The following is a 26135-nucleotide window of genomic DNA, read 5'->3' on the forward strand; positions in this document are numbered from 1 at the left end:
CAGGATAAGTGGGTTAAGATAATGGATGGATGGATATTAATTTGAAATGATTTTTGGTAATTTACGACATAACCATGACTTTTACTTAATCTTAACTTTAGTAAGCAGCCAGGCATGAAAAAATCAAAATAATTCACTAGAAATCTGAAGTGGTAAATATAAATCATCTGCCATTCAAAAGATTCTGGGAAACAAAGGTCCTAACATTGGAACTGTATAGAGCAGTATGGCATATTGCCATAACAATATAGACAATAACTTTCTGTTGACTTTATATTCACATAATGAATATGGATGTGTACTGTGATTAGGGAGTGGTTTTTCTCCACACTTGAATGGCAAACCAGAGGAATCTAGGTTTGGGAAACTTACTCTAGCCAGATTCTCAATAAGCGGGCTGATCACATCAGATCATTCACAAAAATGAAAACGCCGCACAATCGTCCTGTTAGTCTTATTTATTATCACATTCACAAATTTCTAAAGACAAAAAAAAAAAGAAAGAAAGAATTATGACAAAACTAAAATTAGTCTATATGGCTCCGCTACAAAATGGACCGATTGAAATGCATACACTTCCAGTCAAACAGTTATTTTTATTTTATCATCGTTTGCAGTTATCAAAACTTAAAATTATACATTTCTCCCTTTTCCCTAAACAAGCCACTATGAAGACTTTTCCAATTAAAAGTCTCATCTCTCATCTAAAATGAACAATTAATAGCATGTTAGCTGGACCCAATCGTTGGCAAAAGCTATGAAGCCAATTCGCTATGTTAACAAATCTTCTTGTTTGTACGCATGTATATTGGTACTCTTCTGATTGGTTGCGACGGGCCATTTGACATCCGTCTAAGCAGTGCATCGCTCTGTCAGCGTCTCATGCGATTAGCTGGTTAGGATAAGGTTTTGAAAATCCACCAATCAGCCCTCAAGAGAACTGCCTAAAGAGAGCCTCTGATTGGCTATCTGCAAAGCTGGGGACAAAGTGTATCTTCAAGATCTCAGAAAAGCCTTCTGAGACACTGGGTGTGACAAACTTGTTCCTGTGAAGAGAAAGATCAGAAATGTTGGGTGAGCTTGCCCAAAGAAAGGAGCCTACCAGTGCAGATTTGAAATGGGTGGACACAACAATGCAACGCTTCCACAGGATCGCGGAATGGCGAATCAGGTTAAAATATGAAATGCTTTCCATTCCAAATTGGCAGTGAAAAAATATATTTTTAAATGTAAGGTTCACGGTATTCAGCAAAAGTGATGACTCAAATTTAGTGATGCTTCAAGAGCATTAAAGTGCTTCCATACCAATTCCAGGGCTGGGCATTGGCCAATCGTTATGTATGTGGATAACACAGAAGGGCAAGAGATTGGCTACCTACTGACTGAGAGGGATTAGCCAATCACAGCCCTGTAACAGGAATAGTGACACTACAGGTCCAGTGTTGTAACAATGGTGAAAGGCCTGTGCCAGAGATACATACTTGTAGCTGTAGAAGACCATGTCATTCACTGGGGCATGCTTGTTCTGTGAGGGCATCATCTCCCGAAACTGCAAGAACAAGAGGGTAAACACACAGGGATAAAACGAGTGCTTCAGAGTTGGTAATTGCACTTCCGTATATATCGCAGTTTGGGCCACTGTCTACCAAAGGCAGAGTGTAGAGTGAAAACCACCAGCAGGCGGAGCCCACACAGAATACTCGCTTGCATCTAGAACAGAGGAGCCCAATCATGGGCCACGGAGGGCTGAGAGTATGCAGGTTCATTCCAGCCAATCACTACACCGGCTGATTTTACTAATTAGTTCCCTCCTCTTTGGCTGAAGGTGTGATAATTAGTGAAATCAACAGGTGTAGTGATTGGTTGGAATTAAAATGTGCATACTCTCAGACCTTGGGCACCACTGCGTGCGTGCGTGCGTGTTTAATGCGTTTAATTTGATTTGTGTTTGCAACTAATGAAGCCTTTAATCACATGTATCAGGTGTCCTTGACACATCAAATACCTGGACCAGCTGGGGGTGCTTGAGGACAGGTTTGGGAACAACTGCTCTAGAAAAAGGTGGAATGACCTAAACTGCTATTCACTGGCTGTGTTCTTCCCAGCCCTGCCGATTTGTGGCTAGGCCAACTGGTCCAGTAGGTACTGACCCTCTGTGGGTACAAACGCCGTCTGTAGGTACTGACCGTGTTGTTATGCTTGGCCTGTTCCAGGGTGGCTGTGAAGAGGAAACAGCGACAGGAAACCCCCGCCTTCTGACACACATCCAGATACCTGCAGAGAGAGGTCTGCCAGTGAGGCAGGCAGACAGAGAGAGAGCCAGACAGAGAGAGACACACACACACACACACACACACACACACACACACACACACACACACACACACACACACACACACACACACACACACACACACACACACACACACACACACACACACACACACACGTTGGCGCACGCATGCACACACGAGCAGAAGGCTACCGTTTGCGAGAGTCCAGGTCAGGGTTGGTGTTGTCTATGACAACACTCCGTCCCTCCTTCAGAGCGCGCTCACACGCTGAGACACAGTGCTGCCAGGTACCCATCGTGTCCTACAAGAGAACGCAAAAGATACCGTCCTACATGAGGCCTACAGCTCGTCCATAGAAGGCCTTCTGCAATTTAGATCAATGGTGGTAGTTTGAGATGGAGAGAGAGGCCTGTCTGTCTTTCCGTGTTTTGTACAGGGAAGAAGTGGGAGGTGGTAGCACTCACCCTGTTCACATACACGTAGCCCTTTGGGACAAGGTGCTTCTGGAAGAAGGTACTTTTCCCAGCTGCGTGTGTAGGGGGAGAAAGAGATAGCAGTTTCATGGAGAATGAGCAGGTAAACAAGCAGGTAAACAGCAGTCATGCTAGTGATTCAGAAAATGGCTGCCTTTGCAATTTCAGCAAAGCTGTGCCATGTCAAGGCAAGCACTTGATTAAACTACAGGATCGTTTAAAAAAAAAAAAAAAAATTTCTTAAAAGCAATGGGAGTACATTAAAACTTACCAGCTGGGAAACCCACGGCAACCACGACCTCCTGTTGTGAGGATGTGAGAGAGGCCTCAGGGGGGTCGTACAGACGGGCGGTGGGGTCACAGGCTCTCTGAGGAGGAGAGCGAGGGATACGATGGGGTCAACGAAGACTAATTCTGCTGCATTTATCATACAGGCAGGGGTTGAAGCAAGTGGTACAAAAGCATGCATGCACTCTTGCCGGAGAAAAAAACCCCCCTAAAAATAGATACATTCTAAAAAAAAATAGAAAAAATAAAATTGTTGTGCATTATCTTTTTGCTGTGTGTGCGTATTTGCATATCATTCATGTCGACCTCTGTATCAAGGGCTGCGTCTGGAGCGGCTCACTCATTCCCTACATCCTCATACACTACATAGGGAAATGTACAGAGAGAACTGGATAGGGATTCAGTGGTGCAACGCGCAAAGCTTGTGTGACAGTTGTCAGTGGCGTGGTGAGCAAGCAAGAAACTTTTTTTTAACGTTTCAAACAACGGTGTTCCTGGCTTGTTGTGTACGTGTACCAATTATTTATCCATGATTAATAACAATAAAAAAGATGCGGTTGCTCTTTTTGTTTGTGTGAGCATATTCAACCAGCCTTACATTTGTAGACGAGTACAGTAGGATCAACCACCACCACCTTGACAAGAATCCCTCCGGTGATTAAAATGATAAATGGTAAATGGTTGGAATTCATATAGCGCCTTTATCCAAAGCGCCATGCAAGGCGCCAACCAGTTCGTCAGGAGCATTTAGGGGTTAGGTGTCTTGCTCAGGGACACTTCGACACAGCCCGGGCGGGGGATGGAACCGGCAACCCTCCGACTGCCAGACAACTGCTCTGACTGCCTGAGCCATGTCGCCCCCAAGTAGTGTACATCGTTTGTACCCCACATTTTGCGGTGCATTGTGGGGAATATTAAGTGAACTACTCAGGGTGTCAAATTTCATACCGTAAATTGGGACACCCGACAAATTGGCTGAAGCACTAAATAGTGGACTATATCGTGCACAAGGAGCCATACCAAACACAGCCATGATCTGCACTGCTACTCACAGGGTCAAACTCAGGCAAACTGTAGGGGGCGCTCTTCCAGCCCAGGAAAAACTCCTCCGGAGTGTGGAAGGTCAGCCCGATGTTCAGAGCAAACTGACAAAGAGAAGTAAGAGAGAAGGAAGGTTCAATTATTCCTGTTCATCCTACACAGGCAAAATAAACAACAAAGGTGCTTAATGACCTCATCATTCACCACAAGAGAGAAGAACCACCCAACACCTCTTAAGGTTCTGTAACTAGGCAACCACAATATAGTAACTACCTGCCCACTACACTGGCACCAACAACACAGAGAAGCAGAAAATCAAGACCGCTCAATATAAGCAGCTAACAATGACCAACTTCTATTCAGTCAAAACACAAATTTCACCTCTAGGCACAACGTCCTACAACAAAGCATTTCCAAGCAATGTCACTGCTTCCACTAAGAACTGAATATCAGGGCATGTAAATACAAGCACAAAACAGAGTATTAAATGAGATACACAAGACATGATCTGCTGTACGGCAAGATCACATCATGCAAGATCATGCAATACGTGACATGAATATGAACCCACACTTACAATGAACAGGCTTAAAGTCATGAGACGTGACACGAAGAGAGGGTAAATTAAATGCATTGTTATATCTAGACCGTTACATGAAACCACCGTGAATCATTCACAGCCAGTGTTTTGTAATATTAGCTAATATCACCCTTCGGATGATGAGTTCGCTGTGCCGTTTTTCCATCTTACTAGTCTGTCACTGCAGGAGAAATCCTTCTTCTTCTTGCCTGGAGCCCAGTTTGCCGGACGTCCTGCTGCATCTGAAAGACACAAGGGGGCGCCAGAGAGCTGTGGGCACAGGTACCTATGTACACAAGACATTACTGGGGTTCGACACCCGAGTAGAAGATCCACAGACAGGCTATAGGCTACATTTATCAAAGGATACAGGTCATCCACAGCAATACTTCCACTTCCAATTCAGACAACATTTTAGTTTATTTGTTATTTCATTACAATGCTCTCTGACTTTATCGCTAAACATGTATTAAGGTAATGTAAAAACACCTTGTACAAGGGTACAGCAAACACTAACCCGATGAAAACCTGATCACATACTCAGTCCCACAGATCCATTCACCCAACTGCATGTTCCCCAGCCCTGATGGGCAGTGGGAGTTCATCCAATTGTGAGAACCAAATAAATGAGGACTAGACTGTTGTTAATGTATGGTAGGATGGTGACAAATATATTTAGGGCGGCCTGTAGCGTAGTGGTTAAGGTACATGACTGGGACCCGCAAGGTCGGTGGTTCGATCCTCGGTCTAGCCACAATAAGACCCGCACAGCCGGGTCTTATTGAGCAAGGCCCTTAACCCTGCATTGCTCCAGGGGAGGATTGTCTCCTGCATAGTCTCCTACATAGAGGATTGTCTCCTGCGTACATCAACTGTACGTCGCTCTGGATAAGAGCGTCGGCCAAATGCCATTAATTTAATGTCATTTAGGGAGATAGAAAGGAAATGACGCTATGTGGATCAGGACCAAAAACCCTACGCACATACACACTGCACATGACTCACCTCCCACAAAGAAACTCTGGGATTTATCCACAGTCACACCATCATTGGCCTGACAGTGAGAGAGAAAGAAAAAATAAAACCACTGAACTGACTGGTACGCTATAAACTCCATTTTATAGCAGTAAAAAGGCGCACTTGCTAATGTATCCACTCAGTGTGATAAAACTACAGCATAGCACGGCATCTGGGCATGTAACTCCAGCTGTATAAACTGTTCATAATGAATGTGAGCTGTCATTTACTCTGGATGAGAGCATCTCCTAAGTATCGAAGGCACCGTGTACTTGTGACTAGAATAAAAAATAAAGAAATAAATCAAATGTCCATCACCTTCTCACAGAGATGTTCCCACATCCCCATCACAGGTTTTCTGTAAACTCCAGGTCCAGTTGCCACAAACACCTGAAATATTCACAAAGAGGAAAATTAACCCATCCCACGAGAACGTGTGCGCATCTGTGTTTGGGTGACCAGCTCATTTAGGCAGTTTCAGTGTGTTGGAACTTAAGTCATGTGTGTGTCTCTCTGATCAGCAAAGGGAGTTTTATAGTGTCCAAAAAATGTTAGTGAGTGTGTGTGCGTGTGCCTGTTTGGGGGCTGCTGACCTGCACAGCCAGTTTCAGTGTGCTCAGAATATCCTCCACCTTGGACTTGAAGACCTCCGGTCTCAGTTTACCCCGAGCGATGCCCATTTGGTTGGTAAAGAACACCACCTAAGAGACAGAGGAGCAGGAAAAGGGCATCATCCATTTTCACCATAAACACCATTTAACCATGCAGCCATGAGGATTACCAACATCAAGAGTCCCACCTTGTATCCTTCTCTTAACAGACGTGTCAGTTTGGGCTGAATCTCTGGATAAAGAATCCTGCAAGAGGTAAAGGAAATGACAGGATACTACTGATTCAACTGAAGACTTAGGTCATTTTTAAGCCCTTGTGATACCGTGCACCCATGCAATAGGACAACAAACACAGAGAAAATTGCACTGAATGACAGAAAGGAGAACCAAGGGAGAAAGAGGTTGGAAAGAATGCTGAGAAAATGAAATGTCTCAAAATGGCTGACCTCCAGTCATCCGGGCTAGTGGGAAACACTTTGCCTGACTTTGTGGTGATGATGCACCCGTCAATGTCGAATCCGGCGACCTGGACAAATGGCAGCGGTGGGGGGTGGGGGGGATGAAGCACAGTCATGCCAGTGATTCACGAAATGGCTGCCTTTACGATTTCAGCAAAGCTGTGCCGGGTCAAGGCCGAAGGCTTGATGAACTACAAGAACCTTGTTATGTTCGTTCTCACCTTTGTGCTGGCAGTGACGCCGGCCGCTGTGAAGAGCAGCAGCTTGCCCACCTGCTCCCAGCGATCCATGGGGCAAGGGGAGGACCCAGGGGCTGGCCCCTTCCCTGCCTGCTGGACGTCAGCTTCTGCTGCGACCTCCTGTAGTCGTCTGAGCTTCTGCTCTATCAGGCTCTCTGCATCATCGTCCCCACTGGAGGACCCCTCTGTCCGTGCGCGTTTCCCAGAGGAGTCCTCTTCTTGGCTGTGTGGCCTCTTCGCTGCCTGAGAGAGAGAAAAACGGAGTTCACAGAAGTTGTGCAGCTAAAATAGCATGGCTAAGTCTTCCTCACAAACTCACTGAACACAACATAGTTTCTCTAAATAATTACTCAATTATTTTATGTAGAATGTAAACACCTAAAATTTCCCTCGGGATGAATAAAGTATCTATCTATCTATCTATCTAACACTAAAGCCATAAAAGGAACGAGAATTTTGACTGGGCACTTGGGCAGGTAAAAAAAACAAAAAAAAAAACAAGGTCTAATGTCACAAAAACATTTTATGACGACGTCATAGATAAGTACAAAAATTAGCAGTTGGTCACACTTGTCCTCAATACCTGTTTGGGAGAAGCTGTGAAGAACTCCTGGATGCTGCGCTTGGGGGCAGCCTTCTGAGAATCCCTCTGCCTCTCCTTGCCCTTCGCCTTCCCCATCTCAGTCTCCCCTCCCCTCAGAGTGGTGGGTGAGCGAGTCCCGTTTGAACACCCAGAGAACTGCACTGTGAAGGGGTGACTCTGGTTCACCAGGTACAATGTGTCCTGCTGGGTCAGATGGCAGGTCTGGCCTCTTCCCAGAATTTGGCTCCCAATAGCAGAAGGGTTTGGGCCCAGCTGGGGGACGGAGAGGAACACTAAGTTACCAACCAAATGTGATAGGTGACTGAGATGTACAGAACACACCAAAAATCTGGTTAACCAGATTGTAGGTATTCCAAGTATCCAAAGCTTGGTGTGCCAAAAACAAAAGTAATGGTCGTTGTGCTGTGGGCACAAAATTGCATATATCCCCTTTACATTTCAAGTTTGAGGTTACATGCCAGAAAGAAAAAAAAATGAACCTGGTACCTGCGTCACAAGCACCGTGCGCTCTTCATAACACGCCACCAGTTTAACTACATAAGGAGACAGTAAACAACGTGAGCGGTCAGATGTTTAATAGGACAAAGTAATCAGCTCGCAGATGGTGGCAGCCAGGATTATGTGCTCACCCTGGTGTCTGGAGCATTTCTTGTCCGAGACTCCTGACTCTGGTCCCCGGCCTATGATCACTGCTCGGCCGTCTGCAAGAGGCACGCTAGCTCCCGACGCACTGGCCAGCACACACTGCATCTCTGCAGGGAAGGCAGCGATAGGCTCACACGTCATCTTCCATTGCACTCAGACAACCTGCTACACCCTGAGTATATATGAAGACACAGTTGGCTGTAAAGTAACGTTTCATGATCACAAAGCAAAGGGCATCAGGAATAGTAGACACAAACTCGCGAAACGCGTTTGGGTGTGATGCACGAACTCAAAACTAGAAGCGAAAAGCGAATCGAGTCGTAATGGCGTCGTCGTCCTCCTCGCCACACGACCGCAGCAGACCGAGCGAGGATGAGGAGGACCCGGTCGACCAGATGATCTCCAGGACGGGATGCGCGGAGCTCCATTACGCTGTGCAGGAGTGTATGGCAGAGCGCCAGGGCTGGCGGAAGTGCCAGCCCCAGGTGCAGGCCTTTAAGGAGTGCATGTTGACATTCCAGAGAGCAAGGAAGGAGCAACTCGCCAAGCAGAAACCAGCACAGGTCAATTAGTAGACCTGACTTCATGTCTGAAACTACCGTTTTTCTTTCTTGTGACTTTGCTCAGTGGTGTGAAAGTTTTTGGCATGCCATATACCAATAGTTTTCATATGGCCTTTTCTTCTGCGTGGCGTAGTGGTTAAGGTAAATGACTGGGACATGTAAGGTCGCTGGTTCTAATCCCGGACAGCCGTTGGGCCCTTGAGCAAGGCCCTTAACCCTACACTGCTCCAGGGGAGGATTGTCTCCTGCTTAGTCTAATCAACTGTACGTCGCTCTGGATAAGAGCGTCTGCCAAATGCCAAAAATGTAATGTAAATGTAATGTAATGGGTGTATCCAGCCTATACAAAATGGTAAAGTAAACTAACCGTGTTCCGACCACTAACTTAGCTCACCGTGTTCTGAGCAGTGCAACTTTCAGGACGAATAAAAACATTCCTTTCGTTTTTGTATGTGTGTGTAAAAGTGTAACTCCTTCCGTTTTCATAAAAACACGAGTCACATACGCGATCCATTTCAGCATAAACTGAAGCTGTTGCTAACGAGAGACTACGAACCGGGCAGGCTTATTCGGCGGCGGACAACGGTGAGCGAACACGGTCATGCGACGTCGTTTTCTCGGTCTAATTCACACCAATCAAAGTGCATTCGTGTCTGAGAGAGTCAACAAGCAACCATATTCATAAACCACTTTCCTTAGGAAAACTACCATTGGACAGACGTTAACTTCTGTTCTTGTGGAAGCGGCCGCTTCCCCGTGTTCTGTCGGGGCTTGTTAACGTTAAAATAAAGGCTTGATTATCTATTGTTGATCTCTGCTATAGCAAAGTACAATAGATAGCAATCTTCACATTTATTGGAATTAATAGTTTTCTTCCTTTTATTAACTCAAGACGGTAATCATGCCGCCAAATATGCCATGTCTTATATCGCAAACTAATGTTGAGGAAATTAGATTATCGATGCAATTTAGCGAAGCTTGCCTTCAGGTAGCGAAGTCGCTGCATAGCTGGCGTTTGCCAAGACTTCTCTAGCGTCTTCGATGATGATTAACCCTCATGCAAATGTACTGGCTAAATTACAAATTACAGTATCACTGCAAACTAAAAGTTTGGAATTGAATTCTAGCTAATACGTTTAGACTGAAAACTTTGAAGTGGAAAGCTTTGGAAATTGCTAACTCACCCGGTCCGCCACGGAAACATGTCCCTCACATCTTGAAGCGGAATTCGTCTGGTTCCGAGATGATTTTTTGTGTCCAAACTGTGCCTTTGTAACATCCCAGAGATGACAACCCAAGAACAGAGTTTAGTAAAAATGGTACGCAGTAATAACTTAAAGAGTACAAAAGCACTTGTTCTCATATTAAGGCCTACTTACACATTATATAACTTAATTTAAGTCGATGGAGTTGATTAAAAAAAAAAATGAAACACTTGATAGTTACCCTGACATTTACCCTGCTCTGGGACACAGAGGACACACTAACAGGGCAACAATCTATGATTGTCAGACTTTTTTCTATTTAGTGTACTTTTCACTTTGTGATCATAAATTTAAACATGGTCACGCTGTACTCCTCCTAGCACTCTTATTTTTGTTCTTCCATACTACCACTAGAAACTAGGAACCGATTGCACCTATGGCCACTCTCACGCATGAAAACAATTGACAGAACGCCTATAAGATCATCTGTGAGAAACATAACTAATTACTGTATGGATGATAAGTAATTAAGGTGTCTAGCTATACTTATATGAAGCAGAAGTGTGAGAACATCCAAACTAAGATAAGCATGTCAAGTTGTTCTGTTCTTTGCAATGTCACAATGGCATCAGTGCAACATTTTTGCTGCATATATTTAAATAGGGGCGGCACGGATATTTCAGTGAGTCATGAAAACGTGTGTTCCAGAGGCTGCCCATCCAGCTGCATATTCACGCCGACGTGTGGCCTGTGAGCTTTACGTAATTATGCTAGCTGGACCAAACAAAATACAATTCCTTTTTAACTTAACATTTTTGGTACTGGCTGGTGCAGTGGGTAGCACTGCCACCTCACAGCAATGAGGTCCTGGGTTCGAATCCCGGTCGGCTGGGGCCTCTCTGTGTGGAGTTTGCATGTTCTCCCTGTGTTTGTGTGGGTTTCTTCCGGGTACTCCGGTTTCCTCCCACAGTCCAAAGACAGGCAGGTTAGGCTGATTGGAGAGTCTAAATTGCCCATAGGTATGAGTGTGTGAGTGAATGGCGTGTGTATGCTGTGATGGACTGGCGACCTGTCCAGGGTGTATTCCTGCCTTCATGAAACCAGGAATAAGAAACAAAGTTAAATCAGTGGAGTATCACTGGCAGCTACATGTGATAATGTAGATGTGTCAGCCACCCTGCAGCCTTCTCTTGTCTAAGCCCCAAAGAAACTGAAGAGTGCAGTGGGTTTACATGAAGACTGAGTTGTTGTGGCTAAGATGGGAAAAATCTTATTAAATCTTATTAAAATTAAGGGTTAAAGTAAGTACATTATAAAATGGCCAGCGCCTGAAATTGTACATTGTAAATGACACCAAATTGTAACATTGGGGTTTTTCCTTAATTTTCATAATTAAAGGGTTCCCACCGGCGGTTATTGCATCGCTAGAAATATATAGCAAATAACAGGTGTATTGAGATTGCCAGGTATGGAGTAAATTGCTATCGCGTACTGTTTGCAAACATTGGGCTACACGAGCTACTTCGGTGATTGCTACAAAGTATAGTCTAACTCATCGCAGGATAAAAATGGTGAATGAACTTCATATATTTCTTAGCTAGCTAACGTTGGCTAATATATTAGTTAAATTTACTGTTAGTCTAGCGAATTACGTAATTTGGCTAATCTTTGGCTACGGTCACTTTACTGGCAGCGCGTAGCCTACTTGGCTATTGGAATTTGGAATGGGTTAATTTTTAAAAGAAATCACATCTAGCGTACTATTTCCACAATATTTAACTTCTCTTCGTCGCCTAGGCTGGTTCAGTCTACGTTGGTAACGTTACTCACTTCCTAGCTAGGAAGTGCTAGCTAGCTAATATTTAATTGATTGCCAGATAAGCAATTTGCTATCAGGAAAAATATCGGGCTTTTGTCAGCTACTTGGGAATGCAGTGTTTTTGTTTGAAATTATTTTTTTATTGACTGGTCACGAATTACCGAGTACTGTCAAAATAATCGACAAAAAGTAAAATCTTGCTGAAATCTTGCTGTTTTAAGCTCCATTTGTCTTCTGCTAAGTGTGTAGCATCAATAATCTGATTAGTTGCAGTAGGTGGGCTAATTAAACCAGTGGAAGCAGCAAAGATCAGTACAGTATCTAGGCCAGTGAAATATGGAGGCTGGTAGTCCAGAAGACCTCAGCCATTTCTTTGCAGCTATGCTGGGAGTTCAGAGACACCTGCTGAGCATTCTCAAGGCAAAGGGCCCAGAGGAGGCCACCACCTATGCTAGCTACCTGACGGGACTGTCTAATGGGAAAAGCCAGGCCACCGCCCAGCTGGCCCTGCCTTGCCTGACAGATGAGGACGACCCAGCAGTCTTCATTTCCCTGTTTGAGCGGGCCGCCGTCTCGGCCAAGCTCCCCGAAGTGCAGTGGGTGTCCGCCCTGGCTTCCCTGCTGACGGGTGAGACTTTAGGCTACATTGGCAGAGGGGGTGGAGACGGCCACCATACCTTCCAGGACCTGAAAGCCGCATTGCTGGATATGGGACCGTTGGCGGAGGAAGGCTGTCGCGTCCGATTCCGCATGCATCAGGGCGATGGACAGGGGCCCAGGGCGCTGGCTCAGGACCTGCTCCAGCAGGCCACCGGATGGCTGAAGCCGCACAGTCGCTCGGGGTGGGAGGTGACGCAGTGTGTGGTGATGGAGCAGTTCACCGCCTTATTGCCGGAGCCTGTCGCCATACTGGTCCGAGCTGCGAGACCCATCGGTCTGGACGAGGCCGTCCAAGTGGCTGAGGCTCACTTCCTGCGGTCCGCCCAGTGGAACGAAGCCAGTTGCGAGATGCCTGCCACTGATGTCTCCGAGATGCTCTATTCATCACCTGAAAGAAACCGTCCCACCTCACCACAAAGGTATGTAGACAAACAACTTATGTCATCCCCATTTGTGCATTAGACCTGAAATGTATGTCGAGTTGAAGTTGAATAGAAACCACCCAACAAGTTGGAAGCATAGTGGTTAAGGTACATGACTGGGACACGCAAGGTCGGTGGTTCGATCCCCGGTGTCCCCACAATAAGACCGTGTTCTTTTCTACAGGATTCCAGATCAGCCATCCAGTCCCACCCAACTCCAGTCAAACATTATGAGGATTGAAGCCATGGAGACTTTCACTGTGATTGAACAGCCAGAGATTAGTGCAGAGGGCTCAAAGCCGCACGGCACTGTTCCAGACATTGTCCAGGCCTCACCATCCACAGAACCTCTGCCCTTGTCCCCTTTCCTTTCCCTCAGGCCCCCTCTCCCTCCCTGCCCGCTGAGAGAAGACTCGCAGCACAGCCACAGCATCCGTAATCCTGGCTCCGACACCTCTGCCGAAGGAGACGAGTCAGAGCTGTCCCTGGGAGACCCTGGCTGCAATATCTTGCAATACCCTGTCAGTACCCTGTCTGGCCAGTGGGGGCAGCAGAGGCCAGAGCAGAACCCGTCGGGGGCGGCGGAGGAGGGAAAGGGAGGCTATGTGTGCGGCAAGTGCGGGAAGAGTTTCCTCTTCTTCAAGAGCCTGCACCAGCATCAGCGGGTCCACAGCGCCCAGGGCCCCTTCCTGTGTTCGGACTGCGGCTTCCCCTGCCGCACGGCCACGGGCCTGAAGAGACACCGCGTGGTTCACAGCGACAACAAGCTGTTCCCCTGCCCCGACTGCAGCGAGAGCTTCACCTATGCCGAGCGCCTGGTCCACCACCGCACGGCGCACGCCGCCCTCCGACTGCACCACTGCTCCGTGTGCCAGAAGAGCTTCCGCCTCAAGAAGGTGCTGAAGAAGCACGAGCAGATTCACCGGTGAAACGGACACCATCGCCCCCAGGGAGCAGGGCAGCCAGCGATCAGAATCGAGCGTCCAGATCACCGCGGCTCTTATTGTTAGGATTATTTTGTGGGAATGCCTGTTTGCTGTTGGTATTTATTTATTTGACATCTTATTTGAGAAATGTTTTGATTTTGTTTTGTTAACTTGATGTTTTGTTAAAGAAAATATGTCATGCATTTGCAAGCTGTGCATTCTTGTGATTGCATTTGCATATGTGTGTTTTTGTGCCAGTGTGAACACCATTTTGTTTTAAGGAGATTTCTGCATAATTAGATTTGTCAATGTGTAAGTAGGCCTTTATGTGAGAACAAGTGCTTTTGTACTTTAAGTTATTACTGGGTACCATTTTTACTAAACTCTGTTCTTGGGTTGTCATCTCTGGGATGTTACAAAGGCACAGTTTGGACCCAAAATAAATGGAAACCTTTTATTCACTATTCGCTGTAGTACAACATTTCAGCAGAAGGGTTATTCACACAAGAATGGCAGTGAGTCGTACGTTATTTCAGTGACTCTGGACCTGAAGAAGGGAACCGTACCGACAGCTCTGCATTCCCAGTTCTTCTTTGTCTGTATTTGGTCCTGTTCTTGGGTGTGCGAGTACAGTGAGTGTGTACACAGAGTCGTAAAAATGATTTACCTACATCGGGTTAGTTCCCCTCACATTTGCAAACTGCTGTTCAGAAAACCTTAGTATTGGGACAGCACAGAATGCACAATTCGGGGTGTGGCACTTAAGAAATCGCAAAGCAATCAGACCGGTTTTGCACTTTTGTACATTAAAGGCTTTAATTAATTTAGTAGGCTTTGGATGGCCTCAGATCCAGCTAACGGCATTAAGGTGGAGCGCACACAGGTCTGCTGCAGTCGCTTTCACTGCGGGTGTGCACCTGACATAAACCTATCCTAAACAGGTCTAACCGCTTTGGGTTGGCAGCCCTGACAGGCTGACAGATGCCAGATGTTAAGACAGAAATAAGTCCAGCACAGACTATCAACACTTCGAGCAGACTGCCTGCATTTAAGGTAAGGCTTTCAGGTGAGACTGAATTATCTTGTACATTGTTTTGTCAGCTAACCTAAAAGGCAGCATGGCATCTTCCCAGATATTTCCCAGGGAAAAGTTTTTTTCCGCTATTATAGACATTGGTAGTGATGTGGTTGTTTGACAGGCTTTTGGTTCAGTCATAACACAGAGAACACTGACTTTAGTCTGCTAAATGAATGAATATACTGGGCTTCTTTGTGGCACTGGCTTAATATTACACAAACGTAGATAAGCATGTTCACACATTGGTAGGGCAATATATTACTGCAATTAATATATTCAGAAGGTAGAAAGTTGAGCGTGCAGAATATAGATATTCAACAACAATATATAATAGTTGTACTTATGGTAACTTCTACTTGCTCTTGGATTTCAATATTTTTGCTGCTACATACAGTAGTACTTCCTATAGTAATTCCAGCCTCTTTCAGTCCTTTATTAATATTGTAAAACGTAAACATAATTGTTAGCTATATATACAGTGGGTCCACAGTTATTAGCACCCCTGACTGGCAATGCATAAAAATGCATTAAAAAGAATAATTATGCACCAGAAAATCCAAAAACTAGTGTACAGTAAAACAGATGGTGAAACCGGGTCGGAAAATACGGGCTTGAACCGGGATAGGGAACAGACAGCAGGTAAGATGAACTAGCAAAGGAATAAATACAAAGCGTATAATCAGACGACGAGAAACAGGTGAGCGACGTGACATAATGACAGTTAGGAAATTCGTATAAAGAGAGGGAGGTGGCGACCCTAAATAGAGAACAGGTGAAACAAACGATGAACAGAAAACGGATGCAAGGAAAGCAAAGTGGGACAGTAATTCTGGACAATAATTCTGGAGCCCACTGTATATCTACGTGTAATATAGTGCTGGTGTGGTCCTGTACCTGAAGAGGAACATGTTCATATATGACATCGATAGATTACACAAGTGGGCATTACAAATTCCTATGTCTATTCCATTTTAGCAAATTGCGTGAGTGACAGCGTTCAAACTTTGACATTGTGGCTTCCCACACATTATGGGTGTAGCAGTAACCACTGCAATATGCTGGGGCTTGCCTGTGTCTGCGCTGACGGTTTCTGTGTTGAGGGTGGGTCACAGAAGCAGTTTCGCACTGCACCCTTTGTGTATACAGTATACGGACACTTCATGTACACATGGAGGTTTGTCCTTTATGTTAAAGATTTACAAACATCGGTAAGCCTGCTTTATGTTTAACATCCTTTTTTGCTGGAAGCTCATTCCTGTTGTCAGCAGCAGTAAGACAGCAGCAGAGGTGGACTCCTAACTAGACCCTTAAAGACACAAACGCAGATGAAGACCAGACCCTGAAAAACACATACCCAGACCAAGACTAGACCCCTTCTAGACTTTGATCAAGACCATATTCTGACCAGAGTGTTCTTGTAGGGAGCATTTCAAGTTTTGGGAGTTAAATACAGCTCCTGGGTACACTTAATGTACACTTTAGAATACATCCCCCCAGCATATGCACTCAGCTATGCAACCGCTGGCTCAGTCTAGCCTCTTAAGATGGAATTATTACCTCATTGTTATTTTTGTCATGACTCCTGTTGTTTGTTTTGTTCTTACTTTCCCGTCTCCTGAAACAACGCTGAATTTTCCCACCGCACAGCTCTTGAAGTGCCTAAAAATTTGCCTGACAACCCGAGACATCGGCAGCCATCGTCGTCTTCGCTGAGTCAGAGTCTGCAGCACCATGTCTCGTGAGGAAGTTTACTATGCCCTAATGCAGGGCGTGGGGCAGCTGGACTTCAACGGGCCAGCCATACCCAGCGACCTGGCGCTGATTGGTGACAACACCATCCCTCTAGCCATGAATCCCCGGGGGCAAGTCCTCATGGCAGCCTCCACCTATGGCAAGGGCCGGTTGGTGGCACTGGGCCACGAGTCGATGCTCACCACCTTCCCTGTCATGGTGGAGAACGCTCTCAAGTGGCTGAATCCCACCGCCGAGTCCACGGTGGGCATCCACGAGAGCTGCAAGGCCACGCTGGCCAACATCTCCTCCAGCGGCACCAGGGCGGAGGTGACCGCCTTCCGCAAGGAGCTGGGCGCCTACATCATCACCGCCTACGACGTGGGCCCGCACGTCAAGGAGCTGGTGGCCTTCCTGAAGGCTGGGGGCGGTCTGCTGGTGGCTGGGCAGGCCTGGAACTGGGCGAAGGAACACCCCAAAGACAACGCCCTGCTGGGCTTCCCCGGCAATAAGGTCTGCAGTGTGGCGGGGATTTACTTCACCGAGCTCATGGGGGAGAGGGGCGTGTGCAACGTGCCCCCGCGGATCCCCGCCAGCTGGCTGGGGGTGGCGTAAGTGCTGGGAATTGACCGGGTGGGATTTCTATATATTGTCTATTGTATATACTCAGTGACCAATTTATCAGGTAGACCTGTACACCGGCTTATTAATGCAAATATTTAATCAGCCAATCATGGGGCAGCAATTAAATGCAGAAAAGCATGCAGACGTAGTCAAGAGGTTCAGCTGTTTTTCAGACAAAAATATCAGAATGCGGAATAAATGTAATTTAGGTGAGTGTTGGTGCCAGACAGAGTGGCTTGAGAGTCTCAGAAACTACTGCTGATCTCCTGGGATTTACATGCACAACAGTCTTTTTGTTGCGAAAAACAAAAAACATTCTGTGAGTAACAGTTCTGCAGGCAAAAATGCATTGTTAATGAGAGAGATCAGAGGAGAAGGGCCAAACTGGTTGAACCTGACAGGAAGGTGACAGTACTGCAAATAACCACACATCCTGTCAAAACTCTTAAGTGGATAGACTACAGCAACAGAAGACCAATAAGTGCTCACTGAGTGTAGATTTTGAATTAGTCCCTGATGAGTTAGCCTGTCATGTGAAGGTCTGTAGAAGGCTCCTCCTGCTGTCACTGAGAGGTGTGTTATGAACGTTTGAAATGTCCCTGGAACTGGATCTTGATGGGACTTGGTGGCCTGTCTCCAGTCCATTATTTGTGATAGCAGAACTGGGCCTATGGATGAACGCCATGGACAGCAACAAAAAAACATAACACAATATTTCTGGGCTCTTTTCTGGAACAATAGAAATACGCCTCCCAATATTGTTTGATTTTCCGCTTTAACAGGGTGGGGTGAGTCAACATGACATGGCATAAGCTCATTTTATCTTATGTATTGTATTTTCAGTTCCAGATTCCAGGTGTCTATACAGCACACTCCACCTTCACTTTATTAATTTGGAAGTAGGTTTAATAGTACTTTAATGTATTGATCCATAATTTTTCACATTCAAAATTATATATTTGATACCTTTATGTGATGGCATTTTGGAAGCAATTTCAATTAAATGTGTTTGTGTTTTTAAATTGCTATTCTGTTTTCCACTGCAATGTCTAACATTCCTGCCACATAATAAAATTTAATGACGTTTAACGAGTTAGAGGGCTTGAGGTTCAATGCATGCTGTTGCATGATGAATGCAGATGCTTCTAAAATCCAGAAAGCATCTTTATAATTAGGTTTGATATGTTGCTCAATATTACCATGTCAGACGACATTGTTGGTAGTCTCTAGGCGAATATGGTAGTCTTTCTCCAAATCTACTCTGGATTATGCACTTGGAAGTGCTTTTAGCATATGGCTTTCATTTTCAATGGAACATTCAAACAGTGTATTTTCACTATGTTTGGGTTTAAACGATGTCTTCGTTGCATGTAAACTACCTCTATGCAGGCCCTGCTGTTCTGTTCTGGTCTGGTCTGTGAGAGTTGTGTCTCTCTTAATCGTTGCCCTCTCTACTCGTCCCGTCGCAGGATAGACAAAGACTTTGAGGACGACATGGAGTTCCTGCTGCAGGGCGTGTCCGAGTTCGACATCCAGGGCGGGGCGGTCCCGTCGGTGATCCTGGTGCACGGGCCGCTGGCGTTCCCCATCGCCGCCGACGGCGCCGGCAAGGTGTTCTTCGCCGGCTCGTACTACGGGCAGGGCCGCGTCATCGTCACCACGCACGAGTCCTACCTGGGCCGCAAGGAGCTGGCCCCGTTCCTGCTCAACGCCATACGCTGGCTGGACGAGGGCCGCGGCGGGGAGGTGGGCGTCCTGCCCAAGCTCTCCGGAGCGCACACCCTGCTCAGCGAGTCGGGCCTGACCTGCACCAAGACGGGCTTCCGGGACGACCTGAGCGTGTACGTGTGCACCGCGTACAGCGACGCCCAAGCCGCAGAGATCCAGGACTTCGTAGCGGAGGGCGGGGGGCTGCTCATGGGCGGCCACTCCTGGAACTGGGCCCACAAGAACAAGGGTCTCAACGTCATGACCCACTTCCCGGGCAACCGCATCCTCACCAAGCTGGGCTTCAGCATCATGCCCAGCTACGCGGGCCGGGGCAAGCACAAGGCCCGCGAGCCCGGTCAAGGGTGCGCGGAGGAGTACCGTTTCCGCCGCGCGCTGAGGCAGTTCGCCAGTCACGTGACCTCCGGCCAGGAGCTGCGGCCGCACGAGCAGAGCAGCCTCCGCCGGCTGGGCACGGACTGCGCGGACTACCTGCGCATGCAAGCGCACGACCAGGGCTCCTACACCGCCATCCTGGAGCTGCTGGCTAACGTCTTCACCACGGCCGACATGCCCCAGGTCTGCTCCGAGTGCCCCGTCAAGCACCCCAAGGACCACATGCTCCTCAACCTTGGCACCGAGGTCTACAAGGCCTTTCCCTACCGGGACCAGCTCCTGCCCTACCTCATCAAGAACAGGCCCGACCTGCCCGTGGTCCACAACACCTGCGTTAAGATCAACACCAAAGCCGCAGGTGGGGACCCGGACCCTGGTTCTCCAGCTCACAGCCGCAGCCATTTCCAGGGGCCCTATGGCCTTAGGCACCAACATTTCAAAAATTAGTTTCTCAATCTGTAAAAAATGTTGTTTGATTCATTAAAGGAGTAGGTATTTAGTTCAGCAGCGTTTCATTTTAAACTTTGTCCAAAATAAAAGACCCAGAGGATTCCTAGTCCATGCATGTAATACTCATTTGTACTCATATGAATGGTTTTTGGGGCGAAAACACCACAGATAGTGATAACAGCATTCATTTGGATACTGTCTGACTCTGCACAGATACAACTGTGATACACAGGATCTGATTATAAAAATACAAAAAACCTGTCTTCCAGGCGAAAAAGAAATTTCATGGTGTCATTTTTTTATGCATGTCCTTCATTTTAAATCTGCTTTTTAGTGATTAATCTGTGGTCCTGTTCCTTGTTTTCCAGGCGGGGATGAGTGGAAAAGCACAGGCCTGTATCTCTCTCCTGGAATGAAGACATACTTATCTATCCCCCCCCAAATCGTCAACAAAGGCTGGAAGGTAAGAGCACTTTAGCATAATCTTCTTTGTCTCAACATGCATCGGTTGGATTAGATCCAGAGGATTGTGCACAGATTGTGTATAGATATGGTATGTCATTCACCAGCGATGACAGAGAGTTCACAGTGGGGTGATGCAAATGGCTTTGTCCCACCAGGGTAGGGTTTCTTTGGCCAGGGTAACTCAACTACCACTGCTTTAGTTCTCTCTGTGGTAGTTGAGTTACCCTGGCGAAAGAAACCCTACCCTGGTGGGACAAAGCCATTTGCATCAACCCACATTTTTGAGGGTGGAACTGCGATGAGTTGATGTTCGGCTTTAACGTGTCATCTCCGGCAGACACCAGGGTTAACATGACAATGACTCAGCCGGTAGGCTGGCAGTCGGAGGGTTGCTGGTTCGATTCCCGCCCTGGGTGTGTCGAAGTGTCCTTGAGCAAGACATCTAACTCCTAAAATGCTCCTGACAAGCTGGTTGGTGCCTTGCATGGCGGCCAATCGCTGTTGGTGTGTGTGTGTATGAATGGATGTGTGAGAAGCATCAATTGTGCAGCGATTTGGATAAAGACGCTATATAACTACCAGCCATTTACCATTTGCCATTTTCCATTTACATGCAGGTGCAGATCGGCTGCCAGACGGACAATATCGGCAAAGCGGATGTACTGAGGAGGGCTGCAGTGGTGTATGAACGATTCGACATCAAGTCGGAAATGATCGAGGTTTTCAATCTATGGGGTGGCCTCATCTACCTGGTGGCCCCGGCCAAGAGTGACGAGGGAGAGCTGCAGATCATTGTGCAGAAAGCCATCCCTGCTCCCTACTACAAATCCGGTGAGTCCCAGACCCTGGGATACAGCTTGGGGACAGGAATCTGTTTACTGAGGTACATTCTGATCTCCTTTGCTGCCCAAAACAGCTCCTGGAGATCTACCATTGCATAATTTCTCATTCCTACCCATGGTATGAACAGTGTTGGGCAGCCCTGTTTTAGCTCAATATCTAAACCTTGATTAAAGCTACATGGCAGCCTAATATGCCCAGTTAAAAAAAATTCAAAGGCAATTCTGAAAAAACGTGTATTGGTAAAATAAAATAAAGTATTGGGAAATAAAATGGCAACTGAAACCCTCACTCTCTGGCCAACAATGGCTTGTTAAGTGAAAACCTGTGAGCCTGCCAGCCACAGTTAGCACTGATGTGGTCTGTTTCAATGCTAAACACACACCACAGCTTGCTCTTCTGCATAACACTGTTATAATGTGTGGTTATAATATGGAAAATCCATATTCAGTCAGTAAAAGTCTCCCGAATATTTTGTTTTAATCACCTGGCTTTGCTAATTAGCACAAATCTTTAGCCAGGGGTAGAAGCAATGAGTGAAATCTACTGGCTGAGTTTAAGAAACACATGCCAGGACTTTCTGACCCCTGGACTTTCCACCTCTGCAAAACAAATGCAGGACAAACATCCCAAAGTTAAGGAAATGCAGCATTTTCTATAAACAACTATATTTCAATTGTGACCAAAAAAAATGTATTGAGTGAGCCTCTTTACAAACGGATTTTAAAAATGCAATGCTGCGTTCTCATGGAACACGGTAGAGCGTGGATGGCAGAACGGCACGTTTGGCACGGTACGGGGAAAAAGGGCAGGACAGCAGGCCAGCAAATAAGATATATGTTGCTATGGTGATGTTGCTCGGTAATTGTCCTGTAATACAGGCAGTTTCCAACATGGATAGGAAAAGGTGGATTGCATCTGATGTAGCTCTTCATCTACAATATGTCCAGGGGAAAAAAAAGCTAAACAAAACACTATAATTTAGTTTTCCATGTCCAATTTTGTGTTGTTTTGTTGTGTCGCATCCGGTTTGGAATTCTGTTGAATATAACGGTAAAAGTTAAATAAAGTAAACTTCAACAGCAAGTGCCTTATGCCATAGCCATCGATGGAGTTCTTTGCCATCATATTTTGCTGTTGTGCTCTCATCCAGTATAATGACATCCGGTTTGGCGTCTACCTTGATGCATATGAATAATTTGCAGCATAATTCGGACTATACAAAAAATAAAATAATTGGCATCCAACTCTAGTATTCAATTGTAATTACACCCAGCTTTCATTATTCCATTAGCAATTCTCCGAGTGAATGACACCCCCAGTGCCCCAGAGTTTCAAACGTCTCTCTGATTTGATTGGGATCCCCCTCCACTGAGAGCACAGCGTGAGACCCCTCTTTCCCCCCCCCCGTGGCTCCAGGGGAGACCAGCGTGGAGGCCTGGGTGGGGGGCATCCGGGACGCCCCCGCCCCGTGGGCGGAGATGGAGTTCGAGAACATCATCATCACGCTGCCCTCCTCGGAGGTGCGGGCGGTGGACCGGCCGGACGAGGTGGCGAAGATGTGGGACAGCATCATGGGGGCGGTGAGCGACCTGGCGGGCACGCCCGCCCAGTTCCCGCGCAAGGAGCGCTACGTGGGCGACGTGCAGATCTCGCACGGTGAGTCGCCGCGGTAACCGGCATCATAGCCGCGCGCGGGGCTGTGTTTTTTCGAAACCGCACGCCAGCGTACTCGACGCTGTAAATTTCAGGCCGATTTTCATTGAAATCATTTCTTGAACGCTTAGCGTGCGGTTTGGAACACAGCCACGGTCACTAGTGCAGCTCCACCTTTGTCAGTGTGGGAACCCACGCGGTTCAGGGCCTGACGATGGGCTCTAAAGATGGGTCGGGACCTTATTACGGCTCATGAGAAGCGCTGAGGGCTGTGGCAAACATCAGTCTGATTGATGTGTTTTCCTAGGGTTAAACATGAGGAGAGAAAGGCTGTGTTTCGTAACCGCGCACTGGCATACTACTCGTGCAAAATGTCAGGCTGATTTTCATTGAGATGCAGTACGAGTACTATGCTTAGTATGCCGTTTTTGTACCCAGCCGAAGTGATTACAAAAGGTATTTAAACCCCGCCCCTCCCCCCCCCCGCAGGGTGGATGCACGCTGGGTATCCCGTCATGATGCACTCCTCCTCGGCCGCCGGCCTGCTGAAGCACAAGGATGCCCGGGAGAACGGGATCTGGGGGGCCATCCACGAGCTGGGCCACAACCAGCAGCGTGGGTGCTGGGAGTTCCCCCCCAACACCACCGAGTGCACCTGCAACCTGTGGTCCGTCTACGTGCACGAGAAGGTGTTCGGCCTGGAGCGAGAGAGCATGCACAGCGCCCTGCTGTCCGGCAACCGCAGCAAACGCAGGGAGACCTTCCAGAAGGAGAAGGACCTGTCCAAATGGACGGTCTGGACCGCGCTGGAGACCTACCTGCAGGTGAGGAGGGGTACAAGTGTGTTGTGGGAGGCAGGTGAGGAGGGGTATAGGTGTGTTGTGGGAGGCAGGTGAGGAGGTGTACAGGTGCATTGTGGGAGGCGGGTGTACAGGTGCATTGTGGGAGGCAGGTGAGGAGGTGTACAGGTGTGTTGTGGGAGGCAGGTGAGGAGGGGTACAAGTGTGTTGTGGGAGGCAGGTGAGGAGGGGTACAGGTATGTTCTGGGAGGCAGGTGAGGAGGTGTACAGATGCATTGTGGGAGGCAGGTGAGGAGGTGTACAGGTGTGTTGTGGGAGGCAGGTGAGGAGGGGTACAGGTGTGATCTGTGTATAAGTGGTAAGATGGAAAAGATGGCCTTTTTAATGCTAAAATTGTGGAAAATATAATTTAAAACAAAAATTATTTGCAACATTTAACAAAAGGAAAATTAAAGTCAGTCAAATCTGCCTCCCTATTATCTTTTGGTTTCCCTCTCTCTCTTTAACCCTCTCTCTCCCCATCTCTCAGCTCCAGGAGAAGTTCGGCTGGGACGCCTTCAAGAAGGTGTTTGCTGTCTACCACACCATGACAGGTGTCCCCAAGGATAGAGATGCCAAGATGAGTCTGTATGCTGAGACCTTCTCTCGCACAGTCAACATGAACCTGGCCCCCTTCTTTAAGGCGTGGGCCTGGCCCATTCTCCCTGACACGGAGAAGAAGCTGGAAGATCTTCCAGCATGGAGCGACCACCCCATGACATAGTATGAGCCAATCCAGCATGCAAATACGGGCTGGGGGTGAGACTGTTGTTATTATACTTTATGTTATTGTGTATTGTGTATAATATGCTATTACACTGAATGGTGATGGAGTCATGTGTAATCAAAGAAATTATTTAGAACATTGATTCTGATTCTAATTTGAGCGTTGATTCTTCACTAATATACAGTAGAAATAATTATATGTCTAAACGGTCACTCCACTGATGTATTTACGCATATTTGGACACATACTCTTCCAGGGGTGGAATCGCATAACAGATCATTCTTTACAGGAAGCAGGATTCCCTTAAAGTGCACTGAAGGCAAGAGAGTTTTGTGGCTGCCTGAGAATGATGAATTGCAATGGCTATCTTCTTTGTTTAGGTCACCTTCCGTAAGAGATATGGAGGAGATTGTTTGCAGAAGAGGTCAACACCCACAGCATTACACCAGTTTCGGAGTGTTGTGGACGGATAAAACTTCATTGTACATGTACCTGTACGTTTAGACACAGGTCTCTTTTTCCTTCAGTAGACTGCTGGACTTTAAGACTTCGTAAGAACTGCCCTGTCTCAGAATATTGGCATTGTGATACTTATTCCAGGTTTCTGGGATCTGCACTTTAATGCAATGTATACATCAATTGACAATTAGCCATTTTATTCTTAAGCCTGTTTTAGATATTAAACATTTTAAGATGCTGTATGACTGCTTGTTTTTATTCATCATTGTATATGTTGTTTTTTTTTTTTTTTCAAGCCAGAGATACATGTCCATTTACTTAATTACGCATATCAGAGAATAAAACAAATGTCGACCCAAGTAGTTTTTCTCCCACAGGAAGCCAGATTGCAGAGCTGATCACCTTAATTACATTTCAATAGATCTGTGGCTTTTTAAAAGTAGCGTTAGTAGGCACCATTTTTATTCAAAAGAAACATTTCTTTGTTTTTAATTTAATCTCTCCACTAAACCATGTGTGTGTGGGTGGGTGTGCATCTGTGTGTGTGTGTGTTTATACATGTGTCCCAAGGATAACTGCACAGTACCAAAAATTCATTCATTCATTCATCATCCTAACCCACTTATCCTGAACAGGATCGCAGGGGGGCTGGAGCCTATCCCAGCACACATTGGGCGAAAGGCAGGAATACACCCTGGACAGGTCGCCAGTCCATCGCAGGGCACACACACTATTCACTCACACCTATGGGCAATTTAGACTCTCCAATCAGCCTAACCTGCATGTCTTTGGACTGTGGGAGCGAACCGGAGTACCCGGAAGAAACCCACACGAACACGGGGAGAACATGCAAACTCCACACAGAGAGGCCCTTGCCGACTGGGATTTGAACCCAGGACCTCCTTGCTGTGAGGCGGCAGTGCTACCCACTGCACCATCCATGCCGCCAGTACCAAAAATGAAGAAGTTAAAAAGGTATGGCATTTTGTTTGGTCTAGCTAGCGTAATTACGTAAAGCTCACAGGCCACAGGCGTGAATATGCAGCTGGATGGGCAGCCTCGGGAACACACGTTTTCATGACTCACTGAAATATCAGACTCGCTTCTCAGGCAGAACAAATGAAATGCCATGCTCTCACACCCACGGACAGTAAAGTTACTCTGCTGTGTAATTAGTCTTGCTTCTCCTCCGGGGAGGGGTTCACTTACGAATTGTTCGCTTCCTATTTATGGCCACAAACACCCGAAGGAGAAGCAGCACGGGCGGGGGTTCACCAGCCCGTCTCTAAACTCCCCACGTCGTGCTACTTCTCACCCC

At 46.8% G+C, this 26135-nt stretch overlaps 3 protein-coding genes across 9 annotated transcripts; 2 read left to right on the forward strand and 1 right to left on the reverse strand.

Moving 5' to 3' along the window:
* Positions 1-443: 443 nt before the first annotated feature.
* Positions 444-10097, reverse strand: pnkp (polynucleotide kinase 3'-phosphatase). 4 transcript variants are annotated; one of them, XM_061217849.1, is made up of 18 exons: positions 9998-10097; positions 8235-8357; positions 8092-8138; positions 7585-7857; positions 6984-7244; positions 6751-6830; positions 6493-6550; positions 6287-6394; positions 6012-6083; positions 5682-5730; positions 4848-4918; positions 4108-4200; positions 3039-3135; positions 2759-2820; positions 2486-2595; positions 2187-2274; positions 1482-1549; positions 444-1046 (listed from the first exon to the last, which is right to left on the reverse strand). In XM_061217849.1, exons 2-18 carry the CDS (start codon positions 8353-8355, stop codon positions 932-934), a joined length of 1773 nt encoding a protein of 590 aa, XP_061073833.1. In that variant the 5' UTR covers positions 8356-8357; positions 9998-10097; the 3' UTR covers positions 444-931. The 4 variants fall into 4 exon arrangements, with proteins under 4 accessions (XP_061073833.1, XP_061073831.1, XP_061073834.1 ...); XM_061217847.1 differs by having other exon boundaries at positions 8235-8422; positions 9998-10048; XM_061217850.1 differs by lacking the exon at positions 9998-10097 and adding an exon at positions 9796-9991.
* On the forward strand, positions 8574-9058 carry LOC133108366 (cytochrome c oxidase assembly factor 4 homolog, mitochondrial-like). Its single transcript, XM_061217864.1, has one exon. It carries the CDS (start codon positions 8574-8576, stop codon positions 8820-8822), a length of 249 nt encoding a protein of 82 aa, XP_061073848.1. The 3' UTR covers positions 8823-9058.
* Positions 9189-25055, forward strand: zgc:162193 (TRPM8 channel-associated factor homolog). 4 transcript variants are annotated; one of them, XM_061217826.1, is made up of 10 exons: positions 9189-9398; positions 14787-14898; positions 16571-17265; positions 18748-19739; positions 20200-20294; positions 20914-21127; positions 22556-22795; positions 23282-23616; positions 24122-24354; positions 24739-25055. In XM_061217826.1, coding segments are annotated over exons 3-10 (2721 nt in total). In that variant the 5' UTR covers positions 9189-9398; positions 14787-14898; positions 16571-16654; the 3' UTR covers positions 24740-25055. The 4 variants fall into 4 exon arrangements, with proteins under 4 accessions (XP_061073810.1, XP_061073808.1, XP_061073807.1 ...); XM_061217824.1 differs by having other exon boundaries at positions 9192-9398; positions 16545-17265; positions 24122-24390; XM_061217823.1 differs by having other exon boundaries at positions 9192-9398; positions 24122-24390.
* Positions 25056-26135: the final 1080 nt, after the last annotated feature.

The sequence above is a fragment of the Conger conger genome, chromosome 13 (genome assembly GCF_963514075.1).
Source record: "Conger conger chromosome 13, fConCon1.1, whole genome shotgun sequence".
Classification (NCBI taxonomy): Eukaryota; Metazoa; Chordata; class Actinopteri; order Anguilliformes; family Congridae; genus Conger; species Conger conger.